This window comes from Acartia tonsa, chromosome 10 (assembly GCF_053477335.1).
Source record: "Acartia tonsa isolate MP-2025a chromosome 10, ASM5347733v1, whole genome shotgun sequence".
Taxonomy (NCBI): domain Eukaryota; kingdom Metazoa; phylum Arthropoda; class Copepoda; order Calanoida; family Acartiidae; genus Acartia; species Acartia tonsa.
In genome coordinates, this window is record NC_137269.1 from 24,685,022 (window position 1) to 24,712,082 (window position 27,061).

Genomic DNA, 27,061 nt, shown 5'->3' on the forward strand with positions numbered 1-27,061 from the left:
ATAAATGGTTAGAAAGATAGATAGATCGATAAATAGACAGACATATAAATGGATTAGAGAGTTTAGAAAGTAAGTACGAAAATACAAGATAGATAGATAAATGTTTGCAGATTAATGACTTGACTTTTTTGTTAAAGAAAATAGCTTTTTAGTTTATTTTATTTAGTAAAAACTAAAGATCGCACTTAAATCACACACACATACCATACAGTCTAATATAAAAAGTGTCCACTCAATGATACAAGCTAATAAATAATAGTTTTTGCCAGTTTAATTGAAAAAAGTTGTTACTTTTTATCGGTAAATAGTCTTTTTCTATTGTAATTGTAATCAAAATATATTTTTAAAATCATATCAATGTTTGATATTAAGATTAAAGTAAAGCAATAGAGGGGGAGGCTGAGGGGGATAAATAAATGTATGTGGGCCCTGTGCCGACAATCAAATTGGTCTTTTGAATACAAGCCAATAGCGTCGGAAACATAAACTCAGACAAGTCGCTACAAAAGAACAGAAAGTAATTTTCTTGCAGTCGAAAAAGGTCCCCAACACTGGATACAGATATTTATCTAGATTACATTTCTATACTTTTACATTTATTATATGAAGTAAAATTTGTAACTAAAGAAATTTAATTTTTAAAAATTCTGTGTTGTTTTTTATGCAGAATTACTATATCTAAATATCATCAATAAAATCCATGAATAGGGGAATTTGTGACACACACCAAAACTTATTTCTATAGTAATTTTGCTTTTAAAAATAACATCACACTAGGATGCTATTCATAGCTGCAATTCTACTGTTAAATCATACTTTTGATTTTTTTAAACCTGGTAAATATAACAGAGAACAGACCTCTAAGAAAAGTTTTACACCAACAAGAAATAGAACAAGAACGATAATGTTAAAATGAGCTCAGCCAATAAGTAAAAAAAATAATATTTAATACAAGAATGGGTTCTGACTTTTGTTCTTGATCAATTTTCTCAAAATTTAAATCATTTGTATAAGTAAAACTTTTAATTACAGGGAGGGAGGGGACATTTGACTCTGAATTACAATGGCACACAAAGATTTATAATAATATAATCTTATTTGGAATTTTTTATACTTTTATTCATTTGTGATAGGTTGGATAATCTTAATCTAAAGAAGGGGTTATTGTATTAATCATCAATGGAGATGGAGATGACCATTACTTATTGTCTTATCCCTTAAAATCCCTGCTTAATTATTATTCTAAATTGTATTAACAATGTATATAGTTATAGAGTAGCGTCACTATTTAAATAAAAATATAAAGAATGAGAGAATGAGAAATATAAGAATTATAAAGAGTCAAGGGGAAGAAGAGGGAGAAGAGGGGTGTGGATCAATTTGAGTCCCAATAAAACAAAATTGAAAAGGGAATATTGTGATCTCAATGTTTTCTCAATTGTTATAGCCAGACTTTGGTTACAGGGTGTCGACAAAATAAATTTAATTGCAAAAGTACAGGGTGCCTTTAAAAATTCTGGTAAATTAATTTAAGTTTCTATAGTTTTGTCTTGAACTTAATTATGATTTTTTTAAAAATAAGATAATGATATAAGGGTTCTTTCACAGCCTTCAAAAACCATAGCTGTCTATAAAGCCTTATCATAATTTGGATAAATGTCACTGCTTTTGGTTTACCTATTCTATTGACGTCAGGAAATACCCAATCTCTTTTCTATGGATTTCTTTCTCCCTTCCCTTTCTCTTTCTTTCCTTATGACGTCAATAGAATAGGTAGGCCAAAAGCTTAAAAAATAAACTTAAAAATAAAAAAATGATTAATAAAAAATACCTTTAGATGATGCTTGAATTTAAAAGCTTTCCCACAGTGGCTGCACTTGAATTTTCTTAGGTCTGGACCATCCTAAATATTATATATAGTTCATTATAATATTTCTAAATTAGATCTTTTATAAATATACTTACGGCTACGCTCCTAGCATCTAGAAGCTTTGTATTAGAAAGAGTAAGGAAAGTAGGAAAATAGTCTAAAACAAAACGTAGATATAAAAATTAAATAGCCTAAAACTATTAAGGGACTTTCCATAAAATGGAAGACTCAATCGATTCAGTAGTTAGCTAAATTTTAAACTACAGAAAAAAAAACCTTACAATTTATATAATAGGATGAACAGAGGAATATGTAAATTAGTTGATAGGCATTTTACTTACTGGATAGATAGATGAATTTATAGATTCAAAGAAATTCTAGTTTGATAGGTCAATATGAATAGATAGAAAAACAAGTAAATAGTAAAATATTGAATGGTTAAATTAGAGATGAATAAATCCATCAATTTATGGATATAAAATGAATAGATTACGGATATAAAGAAAGTTTATGGTTTCATAATTTAACGTTTTAAAGATTGTTGACCACGGGTTAGAAAATAAATAAGTACCTGATGGTTGGACATATGTCTTTGTAGCTTGCTCAAAGATGGAAACTGCTTATTACACAGGGTACAGGGCTGAAATTAAATATTTTTATTTAAAGTAATTGGATGATTGTCTGGTAATTTTTGAAGGAAAAAAATATTATATAGTTTCCAGAAACTCGAATGCCATTACACGCTAAGGGCAGAGCCGCTGATTATGTTCAAATCTGAATGAATAATCCTTTAACAAGTGAATCATTACTTTTCTGTGTAATTTTGTAAATATATGTTCAATAGACTTGAAATGGTCAATTGGAAGTAAATAGAAACATTTTCAATTTTCCATTACTTCAAAATGAACCCCTTGTATAAAATAAGAATTATTTTGGACTTAATTAGATTAAAATCATGTAATGCTTGTGTGTTAATTTGCATATTTTATTTTGTTTTTAGCCAAGAATCTGAAGGGATAAGACAGTGGACGATAGATGTCCCCTTCATCCCCCATTTTTCAACCGTTGTAATGTCATAACTTCTCATTAATCGAGGGTATTAAAGGGGTAGGTGAAATCAAATTCAAATTTGCCGAGAAATTGAATTGGATTGAAATATGTGTTTTCTGCCACCTGACCGACAATTCTGAATAAACCTTTAACTGACAACTTACTTCTATAGGTGCGCATACATAAAATTAAATATTATAAAGAGACGATTACTGAAAACTACATGTAAAAAAAAAAAAATTTTTGTCGTCGACCACTTCATTTTTAATTTTAGTTTTAAAAAATCTTTTTTGTGGGGTGTAATTTTTTTCTAGGGGCGATTTTTCTTGCGAGTGTTGTGGTACCCTCCTCGAAAACACTGTATACTTTTCAAGGGCCTATGAGAAATTACCCTGTAAAGGAAAACCATACCAGTTCAGCGAGATCCTTTGGTACAGACAACATCCTGTTACTTAATTAAGGATTATAACCTTTAAAAACTTTTTGCTGTATCGAACGAAAATCAATTGTTAATCCAAATATAAATTTTTGCAAAGTATTTTTGTGCAATTGCGGGGGCCGACTACTTAGTCTTGCAAATTTAAACATTTATGTTTAGACAATACTGACATTATCACATAATAGCAAAACTTAAATTTCAATATTAAAATATGAAAAATTATGCCCATAATAAAATACAAAGAGATTAGTGAATTGTTTAACAGTAAGTAACAGTTAACGTTAATAAACAGTTAACTTTTAATTTAACTAGCGGCTATGCTCCTAAAAGCTTTTGGTCCCCCCCCCCCCCCCAACCCATTTTCAATTTAAGAAGAATAATTTTTTGTGGAGGGGGGGTCATTTTTTATTGAGATGGGGGTTTAAAGACTCCCTCCCCCCCAAAAAAAATTAAAAACCTTCCTTTGACCTTCTAGAAGCTTCGTTGTAAAGAGAACCATATTGAATTAGTGGTCAGCGAGATCATCTGTCACAGACAAAAAAGCTTACTATTCATTCTTCAAAAGTTGAACTTTTGTGAATTCAAGTTATTTCTTTTATATATAGACTGTATGTTAAAAGGTAATTGGTAATTTAAACCTATAGTCCAAAATCTTTTGCTATTTTTCAATTAGTCAATATGGCTAGTTTGTATGAAGCCTAATTTAGATTTGTTTGAACAAGTGACTGACACATTGAAACAAAAAGGTGAAAAAATATCTTCATTTCATGGATAGGAGCAGTTTTTTTTAGAGGTATAGATACTCTACAGTTCATATCATCTGGCAGGGATCTAAAGGGATAAGACAGTGGCCGATAAATTTATGTACAGTCCCAATGATTAAAAACAAAATTACTCCTTTTGTATATTACAATCATTACCCGCGACCGTGGCTCAACACGTAGCGCATCCGCTCGTCGTCGGGAAGGTGTTAGGTTCGAATCTCGGTCCGACACTGCTACTATGTCAGATGCGCGACGTAAATAGTTAGAGTGGGGGGAATGCCTTGGCCCAAAACAGGCGCAACTCGTTACCATGCACAGTTAGGACTTCTCAGACAAAGGTCGTGCATCACAGAGAGTTGGTTGTCTGTAATGTACTGTACCACGGGTATGAGGTGAAGGACCAAGAGTCTGGCCTTGAGTTGACAAGTTGACTGTTCAGTCCAGGTGCAACTCACCCATACGACATTAGCATTAGCATATTACAATCATTGGTTGAAACGTATGAACAATAAACTTATTGGACCAATCAAACAAAATTTTAAAAAAGTCCCCAAAGTTGTTAAGACAACGAATAAGAAAAAGATATTAAAACTTTGGGAACTCCCCTACCTCTCTGTTGTTTTTGTAATCCATACACTAATAAAAGATTAATGTTGTACCTATAAGAGTCTCGTTTTTGCTTAAGGTGTTTTTAATATATACAGGGTGGGGCAAATAAGACCGGACAAACTTTAAACGGCCATAGCGCCAAAACTACTTGACCAATCAGGACGTTTGACCACACTATAAAAAGCTTAGGTAATGACCTATAAGCACAAAAAAATCTTTGAACGAAGATGGACGTGTACTACGAGCTGGCCGCGCATATGTTCAACAAGGCAGATTCCAAATGCGCCGGTGGTTTAATCTGGATTCTCGACTAGGGCCCACTGAATCTGACCTTAGCCCATCTGTAGGTGAGGTAGAGTTATGCAACTTGCTGGGGATACTGTGAGATACATAAGTAAGACACCAGAAAAGACTAGAGCTCTCTATCTGAAATGGCTTGGCTGTAGTACTCCAGCAAAGTGAAACGGGGCAGATTTTGAGATGTAAAAAACGTCACAAAACCGTGAAAATTCGTGAAAATTTCTCGGTTCTTGACTTCAGGGACCCATATTGAACTTTAAAACTCATTTTATACTATTGGTTGCGCTGACAATCCTAGCTGAAACTTCATGCCATTTCTAAAAAGGTAAAGAACGTCATTCTAGCTCAACTGTGGTGCAAATAAGAGCCTCCCTGTATAAGGGTAGCTTGAAAGTTGGGCGAATTTGGATCCTGTGGTTACTCACGTTCCTAAGGAAATGTAGCCTCCCAGCACCCCGATCTTAATTCAATGGACTTTTGGGCCTGGGGCTACTTTCAAGCATGCACCAATAGACGTGCCCATACCACAAAGACCTCCCTCATTGCCACTATCAAGGAGAACTACGTCAGCTTAGACAGGTACATTTTGACCTGGACCTGCCAGCGGTTGAGAAGGCGGGTAGAGGCGGTGATTAGGGCTGGCGGCGATTTTATTAAATAATCTAATAGTCATATACCTATTTTGCATGCCAGTTTTTAAAACTAAATAAAATCTTTAAAATTGACGATTTTATGTTCATTTGTTTAGAATTAAGAATTTGTCCGGTCTTATTTGCCCCACCCTGTATAACAATTTCCATATTTTTGCTCCGTTGCATGTAAGAAGCATGTTCTTGTTAAATAATTGCATTAATATCAGGCTTGTAGCAACTTGTAAGAAGCATGTTCTTGTTAAATAATTGCATTAATATCAGGCTTGTAGCAACTTATTCAACTGTAAATCTTCAAAAAATAACATTTTTCTTGTAAATTTTCTTCTAATTAGAATTGAAATATCTTTTTTTTCAAATCATTTTGAAGCAAAGTAACAATCGGATTATTGGCTAAAATATTCTACAATCGACTTTAACCCTAATTCATACATTCATAAATTCTAGAAAAGTGCTATAAATATATATGGTTTAAGAAGAAGTATTCCCAAAATTAAATAAAGCCATAAAGTTGATATAATGTTTTTAAAAAGAACGGTAAAAATCTTGAGAAGCGAAGCAATAAGACGCGTTCAACAATTGTGAAAATCAAAATAGAGAAGTGTTTGTTTTGATAAAGTTTTGATGATATTTTAAATTGATCATTTAGATAGAAGATGTAGTCGAACAAATCGATGTAAGTATATACTCTAATAATTAAAGTAGCTACACTATTTAAAAGACTAAATGATTATTGTTTTTTTTCTTTAAATTTTGCCAATTTCTGACCTTATTTGCTAGTTAGAGGGGGCAAGGCAATTAATTAACCTTCATTTATATATTCAACTGATTGAATTGTTTTCTTTTGCACTAAAAATGTATATTTGCACATACCTAGCTTTACAGTAGTAAGAATGGGATTAAACTTAACAAGGATGACAACATTATTAGATTATAAGACCTAATTATTCAAGATAAACTGGTAAGATATTTGGTGGATCATTAAATATTTAAAAAAGAGTTCTTTTTTTTCAGGCAAGCTTTAATTAAACACAATCTTTTTAGGGGGGGGGGGATAGCAAGCTAAAAAACGAAAAAAACATTGATCCTTTAAAAATCCTAATTTAATAATTTCAAAATCTATACAATTTTTTGCTTTAAAATATATCCTGAAAAGTAATAATCTTATAACAAATTTTCTTTTTTTACATCCTAAATGACTTAAAAACAAGTAAGTCAAGGAGTAGTTTTACTCTAGAAAAAAATCAGTGAATTGAATTTACCTTTCCCGTTACCTAAATTCAATAGTGTATAAAAAATGTATCAAAGGCATTGGTAAAGTATTTAAAAGTAACTGCAAATTAAGACTTTTTAACCCTTTGTGTCCGAAACATCTTTTTCCTAAAAAAAACAAATATTCTTTGGGAGAATTTTCCAGGTTCAATATTTCTTATTGAAGGAGCCTATTCTCATCCAAAATAGTTTGAAACCGTTTTTACTTTTTATAAATTAATGTTTATGAATGGATGTAGAATATACAGGGTGTCCCTCGTAAACTGTTTTTTTAAAACACTTATTACTCCCTTAATATTTGAGCTATCTTAGTAAAATAAAAAGTATTTGGCAGCAAATTACTGACCATTTAATGATATAGTGATGAAAAATTCCTAAAGTTAACAGAAAAATATCTACAAGGTAATACATAACAAGCTGATTTTAGTAAATATATATAACTAATCCACAAGAAAAATATGACTAAGTTAACTTTAAAAGTAGCTGGTGGTCAAACGGTGGATTAAAAAGACTTACTTCAGACATTATAAGAACTGGCATTGTAGTCTAATTAAAAAATCTGGTATATTCAGGTTCTTGTGTGCATTTGAAGCGAGTTCACATGAAAAATTAACAAAGAAGATCAATATTATGCCTATTTTTACATATTGTTCACTTATATTACTCTTCAGATTCTTGAATATTGAGAATTTCTGGTATGCCATGTCAAGCCTGTTCTATTTTTGTGCTTAGAAAGTCTGATCGACTAGCCGTTTGAACCCTAACTAATCATAAAGTTCACAAAGCAAATATTTTCTTGTGGGCTAGTCTAAATTCGATAAAATGAACCTCTTATGTAATACCTCCTAGATTTTTTCCTGTTTATTTTGTGGATTTTTCATCATTACCCTATAAAATGGTCAGAAGTAGGCTATCAAATACTTTTTATTTTACTAAGATAGCTCAAATATTAAGGGAGTAATAAGCGTTTTAAAAAAACAGATTACGAGGGACACCCTGTACGTGGATATTATCACAGGAGAAAAATTGTCGTCAATTTAGCTTGCAATATCCCCTCGCATTTATTGGTCAGGCCGTTTATCTAGTAGGAGGGGAGGGGATGGGGTAAAGGAGGGGAATAAAGGAGACTTTTATTTTAGCCCGCTACAGAGTTCATTATATAATAAAACATGAAAATCTTGTGTAAGATCCAAGTAATAATAAATCCATTTGTTTATAAAAATATAAAAATGACAGTTAGACTTAAGAATCGCGTTTGATGTTAAATCTGTGCTTTAATACAAAATTTTAAACTAAATTGTAGAACACCGTAATAGTGTCTGACTGATTATGACGAAACAAAAAAAAATAGCCAATGAGAGGCCACTTTAAATTTTACCATAAGTCAATAACGGCCTCTCATTTGCTAATTTTTTTTTTGTTACGTCATAATCATTCAGACACTAAATATTACGGTGTTCTAAATTGTAGAACACCATTATATAATGTTATTCAAAAGCTTTATACATTGTTAAAATGTTCAATAAATCAAAATATGCGAAGTTTATAAATCAAGAAAAAGTGAGAAAAGGGTTTAGAGCGGTGTTTACATAATGTAGTCAGCTTTTTTAAAAATAAAATAATACAAAAATAAAAATTTTAATTTTGCTTGAAAATTTTTGAAATTGTGAAATAAAGACCATAAGGAAAGACACTTTGAAGCAGCTAATAGGGCCTAATATAAAATGACGTCATACACTACAAATCACCGATGATAGTCCAGTATACATTTATATTGACTAATGATAAAATGTATACTAAGCTATCATTGGTCATTTGTATTGTATAGCGTCCTTTGTTTATTAGGCTCTATAAGATGCTTCAAACATTTTTTTCTGTATTTTGATTGGATTGCTTTTTTTTTGAAATATCTTTTTTACAATTTAGTATGAATAATTTTGAAGAATGTGAAGGTAACTAATTGTTTTTGCTCAACAAAAATGTCGACCTGCAAGTTTACCTAGACCTCGCCATAGGTAGATAATTTATTCATTCTCAGATAGATAGATACACTTCCTAACAAATGGGCGATAGAGAGATGCACAGAAAAATAAAATAATAGATAGATAGCTCGATCAATTGTTGCTGAGCTTACATGGAAGTCTATTTAGGATTCAAGGAAAGATTTAGGCTATTGAGCAAAAGTTGGAAGCCATTAGTAAATAGATGAATTAAAAATTAAATGGTCAATTAAGACAAAACACATTATAAATAATTCAAATTTTAAAAGTTGGAAAGCTGTCTATTATTCGATGAAAAAAATAACTATTTGTAGATTTTATGTATGCAAAATAATTAGTAGTTGTGAGTATGTTAAGCTAGGTAAAATTATGCTAAAAACATCATAATAGGGAAACAATTTATGCAAAAATTCTAGCAGATATGACAGCGTTATTTTACTCGGAGCAAAACTAATCGTTAACTTTTGAAAATTACAGCTTTTTTGGTGCCTATAAAAAATGCCGCCATACTGGCCTACCATTGGTCATATAAAGATATATATACTGGCCTGTAATTGGCAATTTAGTCTATGTATTGGTAATTTGTATTGTATGACTTCATTTTTTTATAGGCACTATAAAAAGCTTTTTAAAAATTTCTCCTTCGTTTTCTTTTTATGGATTTTTTCTTTCTCTCTTTTATTTTCTATTTTTCTTGTTTTATCATTATCTCTCGCTACCTATCTTTTTCTCTCTATATATCTCTTTTGCACAATACACTTTTTTTTTGTTTAAGGGTTTAAGACTGCTATGGAACATGTAATCCTTGTTTTTGTTGCTTGCAAAAAAATTGTATGAAGTTCATTAAATAAATTTCTAAACAGGCATAGCATTCTCTCGGTGTGTTCACATTGTAGCAAAAATATTTCAACAGATTTTAAGTATAATTTTTTATATATCAGGACTTAGGAGATTAATGTCCAGAATTAGTGTTCTAACAAAAAAACTTACAACAATTTTAAATTTTGTATTTTGAAAATTATTCTTTTGGTCTTTTTGTATTTCACTTATGTTCATACTTATTATAAATAGTATACTTACATTGTGAAGAGTGTTTATACAGTTCACTAAATCTATTTTTTTTTTGCAGCTACTTTAATCTCATTTTCTTATGTCTGTTCCTATTTGGGGCTACATTCGGCCTTTGTTTAACGTACACAGTTACAAGCTTCAGCTATTCAAAGGACCTAGAATTTATCTGATATAACCTTAAAAGTTCGGTTGATATTTTTAGGGTTTTCTATTTTTGAACTTATATCTTGTGACTGTTTCGTATGGGCGTTTGATGAGCTTTGAAACAAGCATAATTCAAATCTTGCAAAAAAAGAAAAAGGTTGGCTGCTTAAAAGAAGGCGATAGATTTAAGTAAAATAACGAAAAAACAAAAAATAACATGTATATTCATAATGAAATTTTAAAAACAATTTCTATTTTTTTCACTTAACCCTTAACGGTCGGGGGGGGGGGCGTTGAACGCCCCCCCATCCGGTTTTTTCTATCTCATTTTCTGTGTGTGAAAGATAAAGAGCCCAAACTGCTTGACTTTTTAAGTATGGGTATGACACATAACTGAGAGTTGGAATTTTTTGAATATCTCCATCCTGGCGGGCACAGGATGCCAGCAAACCAGGCAGGGTCATCCAGGTAAAGAACAAAAATATTTTTTTGACTTAAACAAAGCATTTTATCTTACCAAAATACTAAAATATCCTCTAGTAGTACATCCTCATATTAAATACAGGTGTTCAAGTCAATTTCATGTTCCAGGTATGATCCTGCAGGTCCTGATCCTCCAGGTCTCCAGAAGTCTTTAAAATGCTCCTGTGGCCGCAATTTTTGACTTAGAGACTTCAAATTTTAAACTTAAGCTTTTCTGACATGTCTACATAATGTATTAAAATTTCATAAAGATCAGCCGCCGTTTTCCTGCCGACCGCCGACTGCGGCGGCTGGCAGCTGCCAAGTACAGCTGTGGCCGCTGAAACTTATGTTTTGATATTTCAAATATAAAATTTACATAAAATTAAACATTTTCTGAAAAAAAATTTCTTCTAGCTTCAAAAATAAAAAAAATTACAGCCGTTTGAAATTTTTAAGTAAAAAAGGACCTAAAAACAAAGGTTGTTAAATAAAAGGGTGAAGGAAGCGAAAATTGACCTTGACTTACTTAAGGTCGGAAATTCATCATAACATAGGGGACTTGCACAAAAAATTTTAGCCCTATAGCTCTAATAGGAACTGAGATAATGAGGGGGGGCGTTGAACAACCCCCCCCCCCCCCCCCGACTGATTAAGGTGCGGCAAGGGGCCCGACTGTTAAGGGTTAAAATATCAAACAGAAAATTACCTACGCTTTAAAATAAGTATTTTAGTTTTTCTATTATTTGTTCTAAAATGATTTTATATTTATGTTATGCTACTTGTGGGCTTGTTTAGGTAAATTGAGTTGTGTTTGTGTGTCTGTGTAAATGCATGTGTCTATGTGTGTGTCAGTGTGTGCGTGTGTGTGTGTGTCTGTGTGTAAACATATTTTTGTTAAAATTTACTGTTATTCGCAATGACAAGCATTTGCACAAAAAATTGTGTTTTTCGCAAGTGAAAAAAGGGGTTGCTGCAGATTTTGTTTCTGTTAGTCATTGTAATAAGAAATTTGATAGTAGCGCAGTTACTTTAGAACTACCATTTACATGTCGGTCAGCCTAATTTCCGTCACATAAAAATGCTTCTTGCTTTCTGACAAGAAAAATAACAAATTTGTAATTCATTGCTAATATCTTGCATAAATAAGCTTTTAAATTTTAATAAAAAATATTTGATTATAATAAGCATATTCATTTGATTATAATTATTATTTGCTACTTAAAAACCTCGAAAACTGAAATAATTGTTTGGTAAAGTAAATTTTCATATGAACCCTAGTCACAGACATGAAGAATATTTTTAAAAAGGTATGTTATATTGTAATGGATATAGAATACATGGATAGTGTGACAGATTCTCCTATACACTGATAATATGCTGCTTCCAGCTGGCTAATTTAACAATTCCCCACATTCACTTCCTTTAGCCCATCCTACTGAAAGAACGATAAATGATGACTATAAAAGCAATCTAAATTGACGACCAAATTTCTCCTGTCAGATTATCCACGTATTTTACATCCATTTATATTGCTGTCTATGTATGCAAACCTCAAAATTATGTCAAGATATTGAATAAATTTTGCAATAAAACTTACAACAAGGACAATAATTGCATGTCTATAAGTAAAGCAGCAATAATATGACATATCCTTAACATCAATTTTTCCTTTTAAATCATTTTTTACTCAATTTAAAACAAATCTGATTTCTAACTTAAAATGAGTAATCTTGTTTTGATAGAGATAAATTTCAAGTAACCCATACTTTTTACAAAGTTATCTAAAAGTAATTTTGTAAAGGCGCATGTTTTATGTCAATATGTCCCTGTGTGCCTTTAAAAAAGAAATATTGAGATTTCAAATCCGCGCTTTTCAAAGCTTTGGTTTGTTCGTCTTTTTTAGTCAAATTAACTAAAAACTGTATTATTGATTACTTACTTTGTAGGGGGAGAAAGTCACTCAAAAATCAGACACGTGACGTCATAAAAATGAGGGAGATGAGAGGAGAAGTGGAAAAGAAAACCCCTAAAAATGAGATGGATAATTCCACATTTTTCATGACGTCACGTGGCAGATTTTGGAGTGATATTCTCCCCCTATCTTACTTTCCCTTGATATTAAAATTTGGAAGGCTACATTACCCTTTTTCACCTCTTGGCAAAACCCAGTGCACGCCACTGCTTACAATACATTTTAATCGATTTTTTGTGCCTTTAAAATTATAAAAAAATCCTTGAAATTAAAACACTTTTCCTAAAAAATAAAGTTCTTTGGATGTTGTCATCATTGTTTTTCTTCAATTTAAAGACACGTAATAAAAAGATATTATTATAAACATAATGTTTAGGTTATTTTTTTTTAATTTAACATTTGTGTTGATAGATAAAAGCAGGATTAGAATTAGGTTGTTATTTTTAAAAAATAAATCTTATGACTTTTAATGCATTTTTGACAGAAATTGATGATTTTTTATTTTCTGTAGCTGTAGAAAAGCCTTCCCCTTTTATTAACCTAAAAGCTTTTACTCCCCCCTGGCGAATCTCTGTGCACGTTACTGCATAATACGGATGTTTTTTTTTTAATTGAGATAGGTCAAAATTTCACTGGGCGATTTTTAAACCAAGTTTGATGTTATATATCTGCCCAAAAGCGAACTACTCAGACAGACGAAGGTAGATTATAGAGTAGCTGCGCTGCCATTTCCAAATTGACTTACAATGTTTGTATTCTCCGGATGGCTGCGAGCCATATGATTCTCCAGCAGTGCTAGCGACGGAAACAGCTGTCCACAATTGCACGTAATGTACGGCGGGTGGGTTGGCAGACGGCCGGCTACTGACACCGCCGGCGGCAGCAGCTGGCCGGGCCGTAGGCCGCCACTCATACTGTTGGGAGGTGTGCCACAGAAAAGGGTCGGCGACAACGGTCCCATGCTCTTCTGAAGTAATCCTGAAAAAAAATATTTTTTAAGGTTGCGTGATTTTAAATATTAAAATATTTTCAAATACCTTAACCTAATTATCACTTTAAAATTATAATCTTAAATCACAACTTGTTCTGTTATATTTTCATACTATATGTCCCTGTTTTAATAGATTCCACCTTGATGAGTGTTTTATTTCCCAGCAGTGTTTATATTATTCTTTTCCTTAATTATAAACAATAATCAACCCTTTCTTTTTATTTTATCAGTAATACAGGGATGATTTAACTACAGATTTTTTTAGGGTAATCCAATCGCCCGTCCAAAAAAACACTGCTTTGCACTATGGTTCAAAGTCCTTAATTTTGAGAAAAATTGTTCAAAATTTTAAAACTATGAAATGGTCATTGATGAAACAATTACAAATTTGTGGATATATAATGTAAGTTAAAGATCAGCTGTATGAAACTTTGCCCACGGGGCGGGGACCCTGTCCCAATCTAGTATTGGATTTTTGAAATCAGCTAATAGCGTCGGAAATATAAACACAGCCGAGTCCTTAAAAAAGAACAGAAAGCAATTTGCTTGAAACATTGCTTCAACTTTCGTAAAGCAAGCTATTACTTTTGAAGCTTTTGAAGGAGTAAAACTTTTTTTTTAAATTCGTATTTACAATGAACTTTATTCTTGAAATCCTTTGATTACATTTTCCCACCATTTAAAATGTCATCAAATTTTTTGCAATATTTATTTAACAAAAATATAGAGGTATTTTTCCATTAAACTTTTGATATTTTTTAATTTGATTTTTAAACTTTTGACACTCACAAAGAAGCTTTTTATAGTGTCTTTAAAAATGACGTCATTCTGGCCTACCATTGGTAATCTAGCCTATATATTGTCCTATCATTGGTCATTTGTATTGTATGACGTCATTTCTTTTATAGGCACTATAAAGAGCTTCACTCACAAACTTATTTTAGGTTTTAATTTTTTTCCAAAAAAAATGTAACATTGCTCTAACATGTGAATAAGGACATTCAACCCCTCTGAGCAATGTTAAAATTAATGTATCTATCTATCTAAAAAGTGTTGCTAACTTGCTAGCAACCCCCTAAGCAATGTTAAAATTAATGTATCTATCTATCTATAAAGTGTTGCTAACTTGCTAGCAACCCCCTAAGCAATGTAATGAAGAAATACAAAAATCTCAAGTTTTTGTCACTTTAATTTAAAACTCCCCTTAAAACACAGTTGAAATTTAGTGGATCTGAAGGGATAAGACAATGGCCGATAAATTGATGTACATCCTTAATTATAATATACAAAGTTACCACTTCTGTAGATTAAAATTTGTGGTCGAACCGTTTGGACACTCACATTAATAAACCAGCCAATAAATATTCAGTAAAAGTCTCCAAAGTTCTAAAGTCAACGGTTAAGAATACCATAAAATAAAACTTTGGGGACTAGTGTAATAAGCAGCCCAATGTCTCCTTCCTCCCTGTTTTTTTTCTATAGTGTGTTGTGTAAACTAAACAGACTGATGAATAAATGTATATCTTGGGATAAAAAACTTTAGTTGGTGATGTACAAATGGATATTCATTTTGTACAGTATAATTTTAATGTACAAATTACTTTGTTTTACATGTTAGATATTTCCTATAAAATCAATTATAGTATTTAATGAAAAATTCAAAGTAATTTATCTATTAAAAAAAAACAACCCCTCTAAAAAAACAAGTTTGCTGTACAAAATGTTGAAATGTACAGTAAATAAAAAAGTTACCATCCCCCTCTTCTTATTTTGTATGTGTGTATATGTGTAAAAGAAACCTCAAGTATATGTGTAAAAGAAACCTCAACTTAATTAAATGATAAAAATCCAACATCCAGATTTTAAAACACAATTTTTAAATATTTATTTTTTGTTAAACATATTTTAAGATCTTTTGTATGCTTTTGATCCAACATGGCGATCTTTACTTCTCTAATTATATTAACCTGAAAATAGCATATATCTCGAATAAATTAAGACTATAATCTATTAAAAAAGTTTTTTATTAAATATTGTTTTGTTGATAATGGATATATTTTTATTATTATTTCCATGTTCTCCAATAAAGTAAAACTTGTAACTGGCTAAAATAACGCATTCCTTCATTCCTTTTACCCCCTTCTATCTGATATTTCGAACTGACCAACAAACGATTTCCATGTAAGGAACCTAAATTGACGACAATTTTTACCCTGTCATAATATCCACCTATTAACTACATGTATTATCATAATAATGTTGATATATCTGTTTTTATAAAGACAAAAATGTATCTTTTATTTAAAAACTGAAGTTATATTCAGGATATATAAAGTAAAATTTTACTTTTTATCAACCTCTGCAGTTAATTAAATTAGTTTTCTTTCAAAATTATGAAACTTCATATCTGTCCATTATAGCTTTACTATAGTAGTTGGATGTGATTCTGTGTCGAAATGTTTTATAATATCTTCGTAATTTTTGTTAATAAATATCCCTAAAACAGTAGAACTAAAAACTCTAAAAAATACTGGTATATTTTAACATTGCTTATATTTACTGTTTCTTCTACAAAGGACCAATAACCAATTATCATGCTATTTGAAATTCGGATTCAAAGTGCGATTAGGCACAATTGTATAAACATCTTTATAATCTAGTGGTAAAATGTAAGTACATCCATATAAAACATACTGTTTTTAAAAAAAAAACTTGAGTAATGATAATATTATCATAAGAATAGTAACTCTACATTTGTTATTTTTCGTTAATCCGACTTTATAAAGAAGTTGAGCCTCGCTGTTATAGATGTTGTCTGCCTTGTTTTATATACAGTTATATAATATACATTATAAATGGATATAAGTGTCCTGTATGTTTATTCAGGTTGAGTATAGCGTTACCACATATATACTTATTTCATAGTAATAATGGATATAAAATGCGTGGATATATTGACAGGGGAAATTTTGTCGTCAATCTAGATTGCTAATATGGACTTCACGATCGAAAAAGGGTATCCTCTGGAAGTAAGAGGACTTAAATCAATCTACAGACCTTTCCTTCGCCCAAATATTTACAAGCTATCAAAGGCAGCATTTCACACGTAAATTTTGAGGCAAGAATGATTTATTGATGTAGAAATTTTACAAATTAAATAGGTTTCAATTATCCAAATATTTGATCATATTATTACATGCCTTATTAATTCCCCATTACCAACTCCCCGCCCCCTCCCTTATTTTTACTAAAAATTGATACTTATGGCTCGTGCTGAGGGGACTTACATCCCCCCCCCTCCCCTGGAAAAAGGGTTACTTCCTGTATTGGAGAAATATTATATTACAAAGAAAGATGTTCCAACATTAATGAAAATATTTAAAAATAGCTCAACTCAATAAAAGAGTTCTCCATTTCAGGAAAGCCTCGCATAGGTTCAAGGATGTTTCCACCCTTCTCTAGGTGCTAGGGACGCAGTCGCTAGTATTATATTTTTAATCAGATGAGATATTTTCGTCGTATTTTCACAGTAAATTTTTCACTATTTCTAGCCCCTGCCGGGGCAATCACCTAACCTAACATAACCTAACCTAAACTAAAATAACCTATCAAAAGTTACTGTGAAAATACGACGAAACGCCCCTTATGAGGCATTGTCACGAAAGGGACCGAAAAAAGTTATCTGTCTGTTAATTTGTCTGTAATGCAGAAACGCTATCATGGTAAATGGAGTGCATTGTTTTATCATATAGGTTACATTTACAGAGACATGGATTAAGAAAAACTAAAGTAATTATCGGAATAGTGTTCATATAATTTCGACGTGAAAATCAGACAACGGTTTTATAGGTTTTGCGTTTATTATACGGGTAAAACATCGCCTAAATAAGTTTGGACTTTTGGTAAATACTTTCAATATTATTTTTTAGAAAAAAATTCTTATTCTCGAAGAAAATATATTTTCAGGTGTCGAATTCATTACACAATTATATACTGTTACAGGAAGGACACAGTAAAATAAAAGTAAATGAAAGTGGAATCATTATTATTATTTATCAAAAAAAAAGTTAAAGTTATGGATCTTTTCAGTATTGCTTCAAGCCGATTAAAATCATGCTGAAAAATCGGGTAGCGTATTAATTTTTCATTTTACAGCTATTATTGAATAGTTATTTATCGCATCGTATTATAAACAGAATTCCGCGAATATAAAAATCTACAATTATAGATTAAAACCATTTTTGCTAGCCCCGAGATGCCGTTTTCAGTGTGGCTGAGAATCCAGCGGATAATAATCGGTTTCGAAGCCAGACTGGAAATTTATATATAGAAGGTTCGATTAGATTCTTTAAAACTTACCAAAAATATCCACTGTGCGAAAGTTAGCGGAAATGGAATATTATACGACAGGGAAGAAACTAAATTTTTGATAGATTATTAATTTTTAACTTAACACTTTATTACTGACAAACAATTGATAAATGGATACCCTCTATAAACCTGGAAGCTTGTTGTTGACATTTTGATGATTTTTTTCGACAATTTGCTGAAAAATGCTGTAAAAACTAATTTTCTAACTATTTGCATAAACTATGATAATTTTAAATAATAGTGTACAGAATTATCAGCAGAAAGTAAAATAAAAACACTAAGATTTTCAGTTTGGCTCAGAACCGGTTTTAATCCAGGAGATCAGCCATACTGGAAAACATTGTTATTGTATAGCAAATTCAACTACAAATCACTACTAATAAATAATGATAATCAAAATAGCTAACTAATAAATAAATTACTAGAACTTTTAAGGACTTTGATATGAATATAGCACCTAGATGTGAAAAATAAAAGTGTAATATTTATCTGATAATGACCTTTACCAAGATCTTATCTACCAAAGCAAACGCTGTTATCCTATTTGACCCTTAAAAAGTATTTAGGGGCCTCTTTTTCAACCTTCAGTGTTACAATTTTTTATTGTAAATAAATAAGGACGATTATGCCTGATAAATTTGAGCTTCTGGTTGGTTCTGAATTTGTACAGTACATATAATAAATGTATAAGTTTATGTTTATGCGATAAAAATAAAACAAATATCCTTTTCCCTTATCAAGTTTTACAAATGATTACACCTTGATGAAATTATCAAAATATTAAACAACAAGGACAATTAATTCCATACGTGCTTAGTTCATCAATCTAAAGAAGAAGCACTGGAAAGTGTCATGTGTGACGTCAGCTCTAAAAAAGAGAAGTATTCTTATGACGTCACACATGACACTTTCCACTTTCACAGTAAAAGACAAAAATTGTAATATAATACATTCTGTTTTATGTGTATGCATCCCAAAGTAGCTTTAAGATACAGTAATCTCTTAACATAATGCTCCAACGGACGTATGGAAATTCTCTAACTATAGAGTAGCTCCGCTACTAATAAACAAAAAAGTGTTTATATAATTATTACTCATTAACATTTTACGCAGTTATCATAGAAAAATGATTTTAAACTAGGTAAATTAATTTTAGGATGACTTAATAAACAATAATATACTAGAAGCCTTAATTTTTTTCTATTGGGACAATTTTTGTGAAAGGGTAGAGAGATACCCTTTCCCAAAATAGTTATAAACCTTTCTTGGACCTATAAGAAGCTTTACTGTAAAGGAAAACCAGTTTGGTAAGCAAGATCCTTGGCTACAGAATAAAAATGCCTACATAACAGACCTCAAGAGACTAACAGACATAGCTTTATACGTCTGCTTCGAAGAGGCTATTATTTTAGATTTCTACTTTTTTCTATGATTTACTATTAATTAAACCTTGATAACAGAATAGTAAATAAAAATACAAAAGGCTTGGCCTTTGATAGATAGATAGGTCAAAAGCCCAAATAGATATAAAAATGGATTGATGTATGTAACAACAAAATAGTTTATCCTATTATGTAAAGTAGTAAGGCTTTTTATCTGCGGCTTAAGATTTAGATAACTGCTGATCTGATTCTCCATTTAAATGACGCTTTACATAGGTCCCCTACTCATTTGATTATAGAGCTCATAGATGCTAGAGGCGCTTGTTAAATATATAAGCAAAGCAAAATAATAATATAGATAGATAGATATAAAGGCTAATTCAAATCGGTGTACAAAACATGAAAAAAAATAACATAAACAATTTTACTATAATGAATGTTGATACTGATAGTATGAACAAGGTCAAATGTATCCATAAGTAGGGCAGCAATAACAAAATTTAAAGCTATAAAAGACGTAAAAACGTGTTTGCTTGCTAAGAGAAAGAGACTTTCTTCAACAGCAGTACTAGAGGAGCTTGCTACGAAAAAAGATATAAATTGTTTATATTAAAATGTTGTTATTAATAATGTATAATTTATTCACCTTTTCCTACTAAAAACTGTCATGTTTTGTAAAATACATATAATAAGAACAAAATTTGTTCCATGATTTGCGAAACAAGCAATAACAATTAGGAGTAAAAGAGCTTTAAAAGTTTTTTTTTGAAAGAAAGAAAATGCTGAAATGCTAAATTAGTTATTTATAGCATCGTATTAGAGACAGCTTTCCCCGGATATCAAAATTAAAATTATTAGAATAAAACCAATTTTGTTAGCACAGATATCTCTAAGGGCTTGGCTGTTAATTTTATGACTTTTATTTTGATATTCGTGGAAAATTGTCTCTAATAAAAATCATAAAATTGAAACTAGTATACTTCTTCATTTATATTTCCGTAGAAAGGTGTCTATAATACGATGCGATAAATAATTATTCAAATCTTTATCCCTTCTCACTGATATTAAGAAATAAATTAACATTAGTAAATGTATGGATATCCATTAAGTGAGATAACCTAAGCAGTAATCACCCCCCATTATAATCAATTTAAATCACTAATAGCAATTAAAGCCTCTAATAGTTCCAATTGATAATTACTTAATGTGAGAATTTGGAACGTTTATGGAGGGTTAAAAGGAAACACGAAAGTTTTACATATTCTAAATTAGAGTTTAAATTCCAAAAAAAGCTTCAGAGAAAAGAATAAAAAAGTAAGCATCTAAAAATCATAATTACCTTTTTGGTTAATAAATAACTTATTTTTAATGCAAATATGTTGATTAGTTTATTGTCCTTTTAAAGGACCAGTGCCCTAAAATTACCACTCAAAAAGTTTTTAAAGATTTGCATTTCTTTTCATACAAAATTTCATGAGTTTTCTCTATATTCTTTTCATCGAAATGGTTTAATTTTGTAATCTTTAACATTTAGTTCTTATTTTGAATATCGAATAAACTGCTTTAAAATTTCGTAATTTTATATGGACGTCTGTCCTAGAGTTAAATTGTCTACGGAATTGAATTAAAATGCAAATAAACGCCAATATATTTCAAGGAACTAGAGCCTTGCACAACTTAATTGCTTTCTACCAGATTATCTATCTATATATCTATCTATCTATCTATATATCTATCTATCTATCTATCTATCTATCTATCTATCTATCTATCTATCTATCTATCTATCTATCTATCTATCTATCTATCTATCTATCTATCTATCTATCTATCTATCTATCTATCTATCTATCTATCTATCTATCTATCTATCTATCTATCTATCTATCTATCTATCTATCTATCTATCTATCTATCTATCTATCTATCTATCTATCTATCTATCTATCTATCTATCTATCTATCTATCTATCTATCTATCTATCTATCTATCTATCTATCTATCTATCTATGTATCTATCTATATCTATCTATCTATCTATCTATCTATCTATCTATCTATCTATCTATCTATCTATCTATCTATCTATCTATCTATCTATCTATCTATCTATCTATCTATCTATCTATCTATCTATCTATCTATCTATCTATCTATCTATCTATCTATCTATCTATCTATCTATCTATCTATCTATCTATCTATCTATCTATCTATCTATCTATCTATCTATCTATCTATCTATCTATCTATCTATCTATCTATCTATCTATCTATCTATCTATCTATCTATCTATCTATCTATCTATCTATCTATCTATCTATCTATCTATCTATCTATCTATCTATCTATCTATCTATCTATCTATCTATCTATCTATCTATCTATCTATCTATCTATCTATCTATCTATCTATCTATCTATCTATCTATCTATCTATCTATCTATCTATCTATCTATCTATCTATCTATCTATCTATCTATCTATCTATCTATCTATCTATCTATCTATCTATCTATCTATCTATCTATCTATCTATCTATCTATCTATCTATCTATCTATCTATCTATCTATCTATCTATCTATCTATCTATCTATCTATCTATCTATCTCACATCAAGATGTAGACATGTCAAGAAATTTGATTGCCAGAATTATAAAGTAAACCACATGTGTGTGTGTACGTAGTTTTTATATTTTTTTCGTTTGTCAGCGTAGCATTACTATTGTTTACTTTGATTGTACGTTTCTTGATAGTTTCAAATTTGTTTTGATTTTTTGGACGGTAAGAATTATTTTTCTTCTATTAACTTGCTGTCAAAAACCACAGTCATAAGTCAACTTAGACTTTAGAGTTTAAGCAAATCATCTTCAAGACTTTTAATGATATAAATAACTTATTTTTAATTCTGTTGTTGTTGTTGAAATGATTTATTCTTACAGAAAAAAAATCATACATGATAAAATAAGTAAAATACGAACTAAAAAATTAATAAATTAGATATGTGTTAGCAGGTTAAGGGTTAGCTGTTATACATATAAAACATTAATAACTAGCATAATAAACTAAATACACAATTAAATTGATAATGTTTAAATTGGTTTGGTGTTTGAGTTTAGTTTGTTAGAGTTGGTTGGTTTGATTGATAGCAAGAATTTTGGGCAGGAGTAGATTATGGAGGTGGAGGGTCCCAGTTTAAGTTTACTGGGCTCTTTTGGGGACTTACAAAATTGAGGAAAAGTCAAAATTGTAAGGTAGTCTTATAATAAAAAGACTACAAGAGTTCTTGCCAGGATTTGAAAGTATCACTGTATTTTTAATTCTAACATTTTTTGCTGCCTCTTTTTGTGTGATATTATCCTTGTTATTTTTTGAGTGAATTATATTTGTTGCAAGGAAATATTACATTGCAAAGATTAGATAGAAATAGATCAGACATTTTAAAACAGAATTTCAAACAAACGACTTACTATCAAAAGAAACATATTTTATTGTTAAATTTCTAACCAGTTTTAACTATTATTTTCACCCATTGGCACAGATTTTTTTCCATGAAGGGGAGAAATTTAATTTCATCTTAAGGGGGGGGGGGCTCCCATACATCTCATCATTTCAAGTTGACATGGTCCTACCCCACGGACAAATAAATGACAATCCGATCCGTGTAATTTCTCAGTCTATGAAAAATTTAGAAAATTGTCACGCAGAAAAAAAAACAATTCTTTGAAATCAATCATCAAGTTTGTATTCTACAAAAAAAAGAGAGAGAGAGGAGGATTTGTCATTTTCTATTGAATATAAAGCATTTTATAATCAGGAATCTAAAGGGATAAGACAATGGCCGATGAATTGATGTACATCCTCAATAATGATACACAAAATCATATTAATTTCTCAATTCTCAAAGACAAAGTTGTTAGGTCATAGAATTAGAAAATGTAATTATAAAACTTTGGGGACTAGTGTAATAAACAGCCCAATGACCCCTCTTTTCGTGCTTATAATAGATATAGTGATTGGACAATGGAAGCTTAATTACTCTCCATTCAAACTATATTTCAAACTCTGTACATTAAGTTGTGCATTAAAAAATCATTTTTCATAAAGTTTATCCCTAACACTCTGAAAAAAATTACACTGTTTTACAAATGAAATTTAAGATTACATCAATTAGGTGACTATTTCATAGAAATAATTTTATTTCATTAGTGCAAGGATACTAGGATATAGCAATAAAAGATATATCTTATTGGGAACAAGCTAGATCCTTAGGTAGCGCAATAATAACAAAAATATATAGATAGATATGTATTTCAACAAAAGCATTCAAAAATAATATTATTACACATAATTTTATGCATGGTTTTGTACTTTCATAACCTGGGTTGGCCGTATATGTAAAATACTATTATAGAATATTTTTTCTACAATAATAATTTTAAAAAGAGAAGTAAAATCATTAAATAATCTTCCAAAATTAAAGCTGGAATACATCAAAATGTTAAGATAAACAAATGTTTAAAATCATTATAAAATTAAAATCTGCTTTTGTTTTATTCAAAAGTATGATATTAATTAAAGCTTGTCATTAATAAAAGGACACTATTTTTTTTAATTATAGAAAAATTCTTTTAAAATGCAATTTTAAATATTTTATTTTAATTTATAATTGTAAGTTTACGAGGAAATTTTTATGCTGTTATAATAAAAGCTTAAAAAAGACTCATGTCTGTCGATAGTAAGTCAACTATGGACTTATTTTGTGCCATAAACTAAACTAAAGTGATTTTCTACACAAAGCTTTAAAGAAAATATAAAAAAATTAAGAATTTCCTTTTAAATAAGCACATGTGGTAGATGTTATTTCAAATCATTGCTTTAACAAGAATGAAGTTACTCATTTTGCGACGCACGATTAAATTTCAGTAGTAGCAAAACAAAACAATAGAGGAAGAAGGGGTTAATTATCTGTATGACATCACCCCGTAGACCCTTTGTCGATTTGCAATTAGGTCATTAGCGTCGGAAATAACAACACAGCCAAGTCGCTACAAAAGAGCAGAAAGCAATTTGCTAGCAGACGAAAAAATACATTTGTTGTTGACATACATTCTGCCGACTATAATAACAGTTTTAAAAAGTGGTCATGGATAAGTTTCTTTATAATAGACTGCATTGCTACTAGAAAATTTAAATTGCCTGTTACTGCTATTCTGATAATGACTTTATTACTATGATAGTTTGATAGAGTAAAAAGTATTAATAGAAAACTTAAAACCATCTATACTAAACCCCGAACAAACATATTATGCAATACAGAATTTTCAAAATAGCAGCTTTATTATTCATTTAGGATGATTTTACAATAAATATGAAATGTAGATGCCTCTTTTGGTTACAAAATTTCACTGTTATTTTTTAATTAGTCAGCACCAATAAAGCACAAGATCTCAAAAACAGCATTTGGGGGTAATACTGGTGAACAAATATATTATGCAAATCCAAAACAAAGCAACAAAAAAAAGGTTTTTTGGCACTTTTCTCCTCTTTTAAAGATTGATTATGATAAAATAATATTTTTTTAAGGGATTTATGCATTAATTATTATGAAATATAGTATAAGGTAGAAATTAATGATTTTTCTAAATAATAAATGTATGAAAAAAATAAATTCGATCCCTATCACTTTAGAGGACAGCTGCTGACCCCCAGTCTTATGGATGAACCTAAATACATGTTAAAGATAAAAATTACCCTGAAAATTATACAAAAATGTTTTTTGGTGTGTTGAAAAAATCTATTTTAAAATCTTGATTTTGAGGATGATGACCTTTAAGATGCCCCTATTGGTGGTGATGGTGAGCCAAATGTTATCAAAGTGTATGTCCATGATGACAACTTATATATTAAACTATGATCCAATTTTTGTAGTTATAGCATCCTCCAACCCAGCATTATTAAAAAAGAAAAGAATTGCAATTTTATTTACTTCAATTCATAAGGTGAATACTGTAGTTTTTAGAAGATGGTTATATTTCTTGTCGGAAGGCTCCATTGGAGGCTGCTATGACTACAAAAAATGGTACATAGGTTAATAGACAAGTTGTTGTAATGGGCATGTACTTAGATAACATTTGGCTCACCATCACCACCAACAGGAGCATCTGAAAGGTCATCATCCTCAAAATCAAGATTTTAAAATGAATTTTTTTAACACATAAAAAAACATTTTTGTATAATTTTCAGGGTAATTTTTATCTTTAACATGTATTTAGGTTCATCCATAAGACTGGGGGTCAGCAGCTGTCCTCTAAAGTGATAGGGATCGAATTTATTTTTTTTCAATCATTTCTTATTTAGAAAAATCATTAATTTCTACCTTATACTATATTTCATAATAATTAATGCATAAATCCCTTAAAAAAATATTATTTTATCATAATCAATCTTTAAAAGAGGAGAAAAGTGCCAAAAAACCTTTTTTTTGTTGCTTTGTTTTGGATTTGCATAATATATTTGTTCACCAGTATTACCCCCAAATGCTGTTTTTGAGATCTTGTGCTTTATTGGTGCTGATTAATCAAAAAATAACAATGGAATTTTGTAACCAAAAGATTCATCTACATTTCATATTTATTGTAAAATCATCCTAAATGAATAATAAAGCTGCTATTTTGAAAATTCAGATTTGCATAATATGTTTGTTCAGGGTTTATATAAGGTGGCTGGTAACTAATTTTATTTGCCTTTTAAAACAACTAGCGCGCTGCGCCTCTAGCATCTAGGAAAGGAAAAGCAGTAAAATAGCCTAATACCATCCCAATACATAGCTTATAGAGTCGCAACGCTTATAAAAAAGCTACTTTTAGTCTTTATTACTTCTTGCTATATGTATAAAGAAAATTAAATGCATAAAATCAAGTTTTCTTCAATTGTGTTGAAAAAAAAATAATAAAAATATCACATGAACATGATTTGTTCATTTTCTTACGAATTTAATTATTAAGTTATATGATTCATATCTTATCATTATATATACATAAGTTTTTATTAAGAAGAATTTGCTGATTTTATTAAGATTTAACAGAAAAAAAGAACATTTATTTTTTACCCAATGGGTATATGTTTTAAAATCATTTTGATATGTAGATAAATAATATATATTTTAAACAGTGGCGTGCGAACCGAAGGGGGCATTTGGGGCAATCCCCCCCCCCCTAGCGACCAAAACGCCCCCCCTGCCCCCCCCCCTAGCAACCGCCCCCCCTGCCCCCCCCCTAAATGTTAAAAAATGCCCCATTTTGCCCCCCCCTGGTCAACAAAAATGCCCCTTTTTGCCCCCTACCCTACAAAAAGCAAAACTATCCCAGTTTCCAAAAAAAAGATCAAGAAATACTCAAAAAAAAAAGAATTTTGGCGCTTCGCGCCAAACAGAGAGTTACTATTCATTTAACCTTACTAAATTTTTAAATTAGTGTAGAAATTAGGTTATAATCTTTTTTCACTGAACATAACAAACCAGGTTATAGGAAGTATTTTATTTTGTATAATATAAACTTTTTACCAAAGAAATTTTGTACATCCCCAATGATGATACACAAAATTACCCCTTATATAGATTACAATTAGTGGATGAAATGTATGGAAACTCGACTTAATTAACCAACCAATCAAAATTCCATTAAAGTCCCCAAAGTTGTTGAGCC

The 27,061-nt window shown here is 30.3% G+C and overlaps 1 protein-coding gene across 1 annotated transcript in view; it reads right to left on the minus strand.

Moving 5' to 3' along the window:
• LOC145329703 (uncharacterized) overlaps positions 1–27,061 on the minus strand; it is a 44,997-nt gene that overhangs the window by 4,300 nt on the left and 13,636 nt on the right. Inside the window, exons 2-4 of the mRNA XM_080174066.1 lie at positions 13,352–13,584; positions 2,442–2,510; positions 1,832–1,903 (exon numbers count right to left, since the gene is read on the minus strand). Coding sequence (XP_080030192.1) covers positions 1,832–1,903; positions 2,442–2,510; positions 13,352–13,584 — 374 coding nt within the window. The remainder of the gene's footprint in view (positions 1–1,831; positions 1,904–2,441; positions 2,511–13,351; positions 13,585–27,061) is intronic.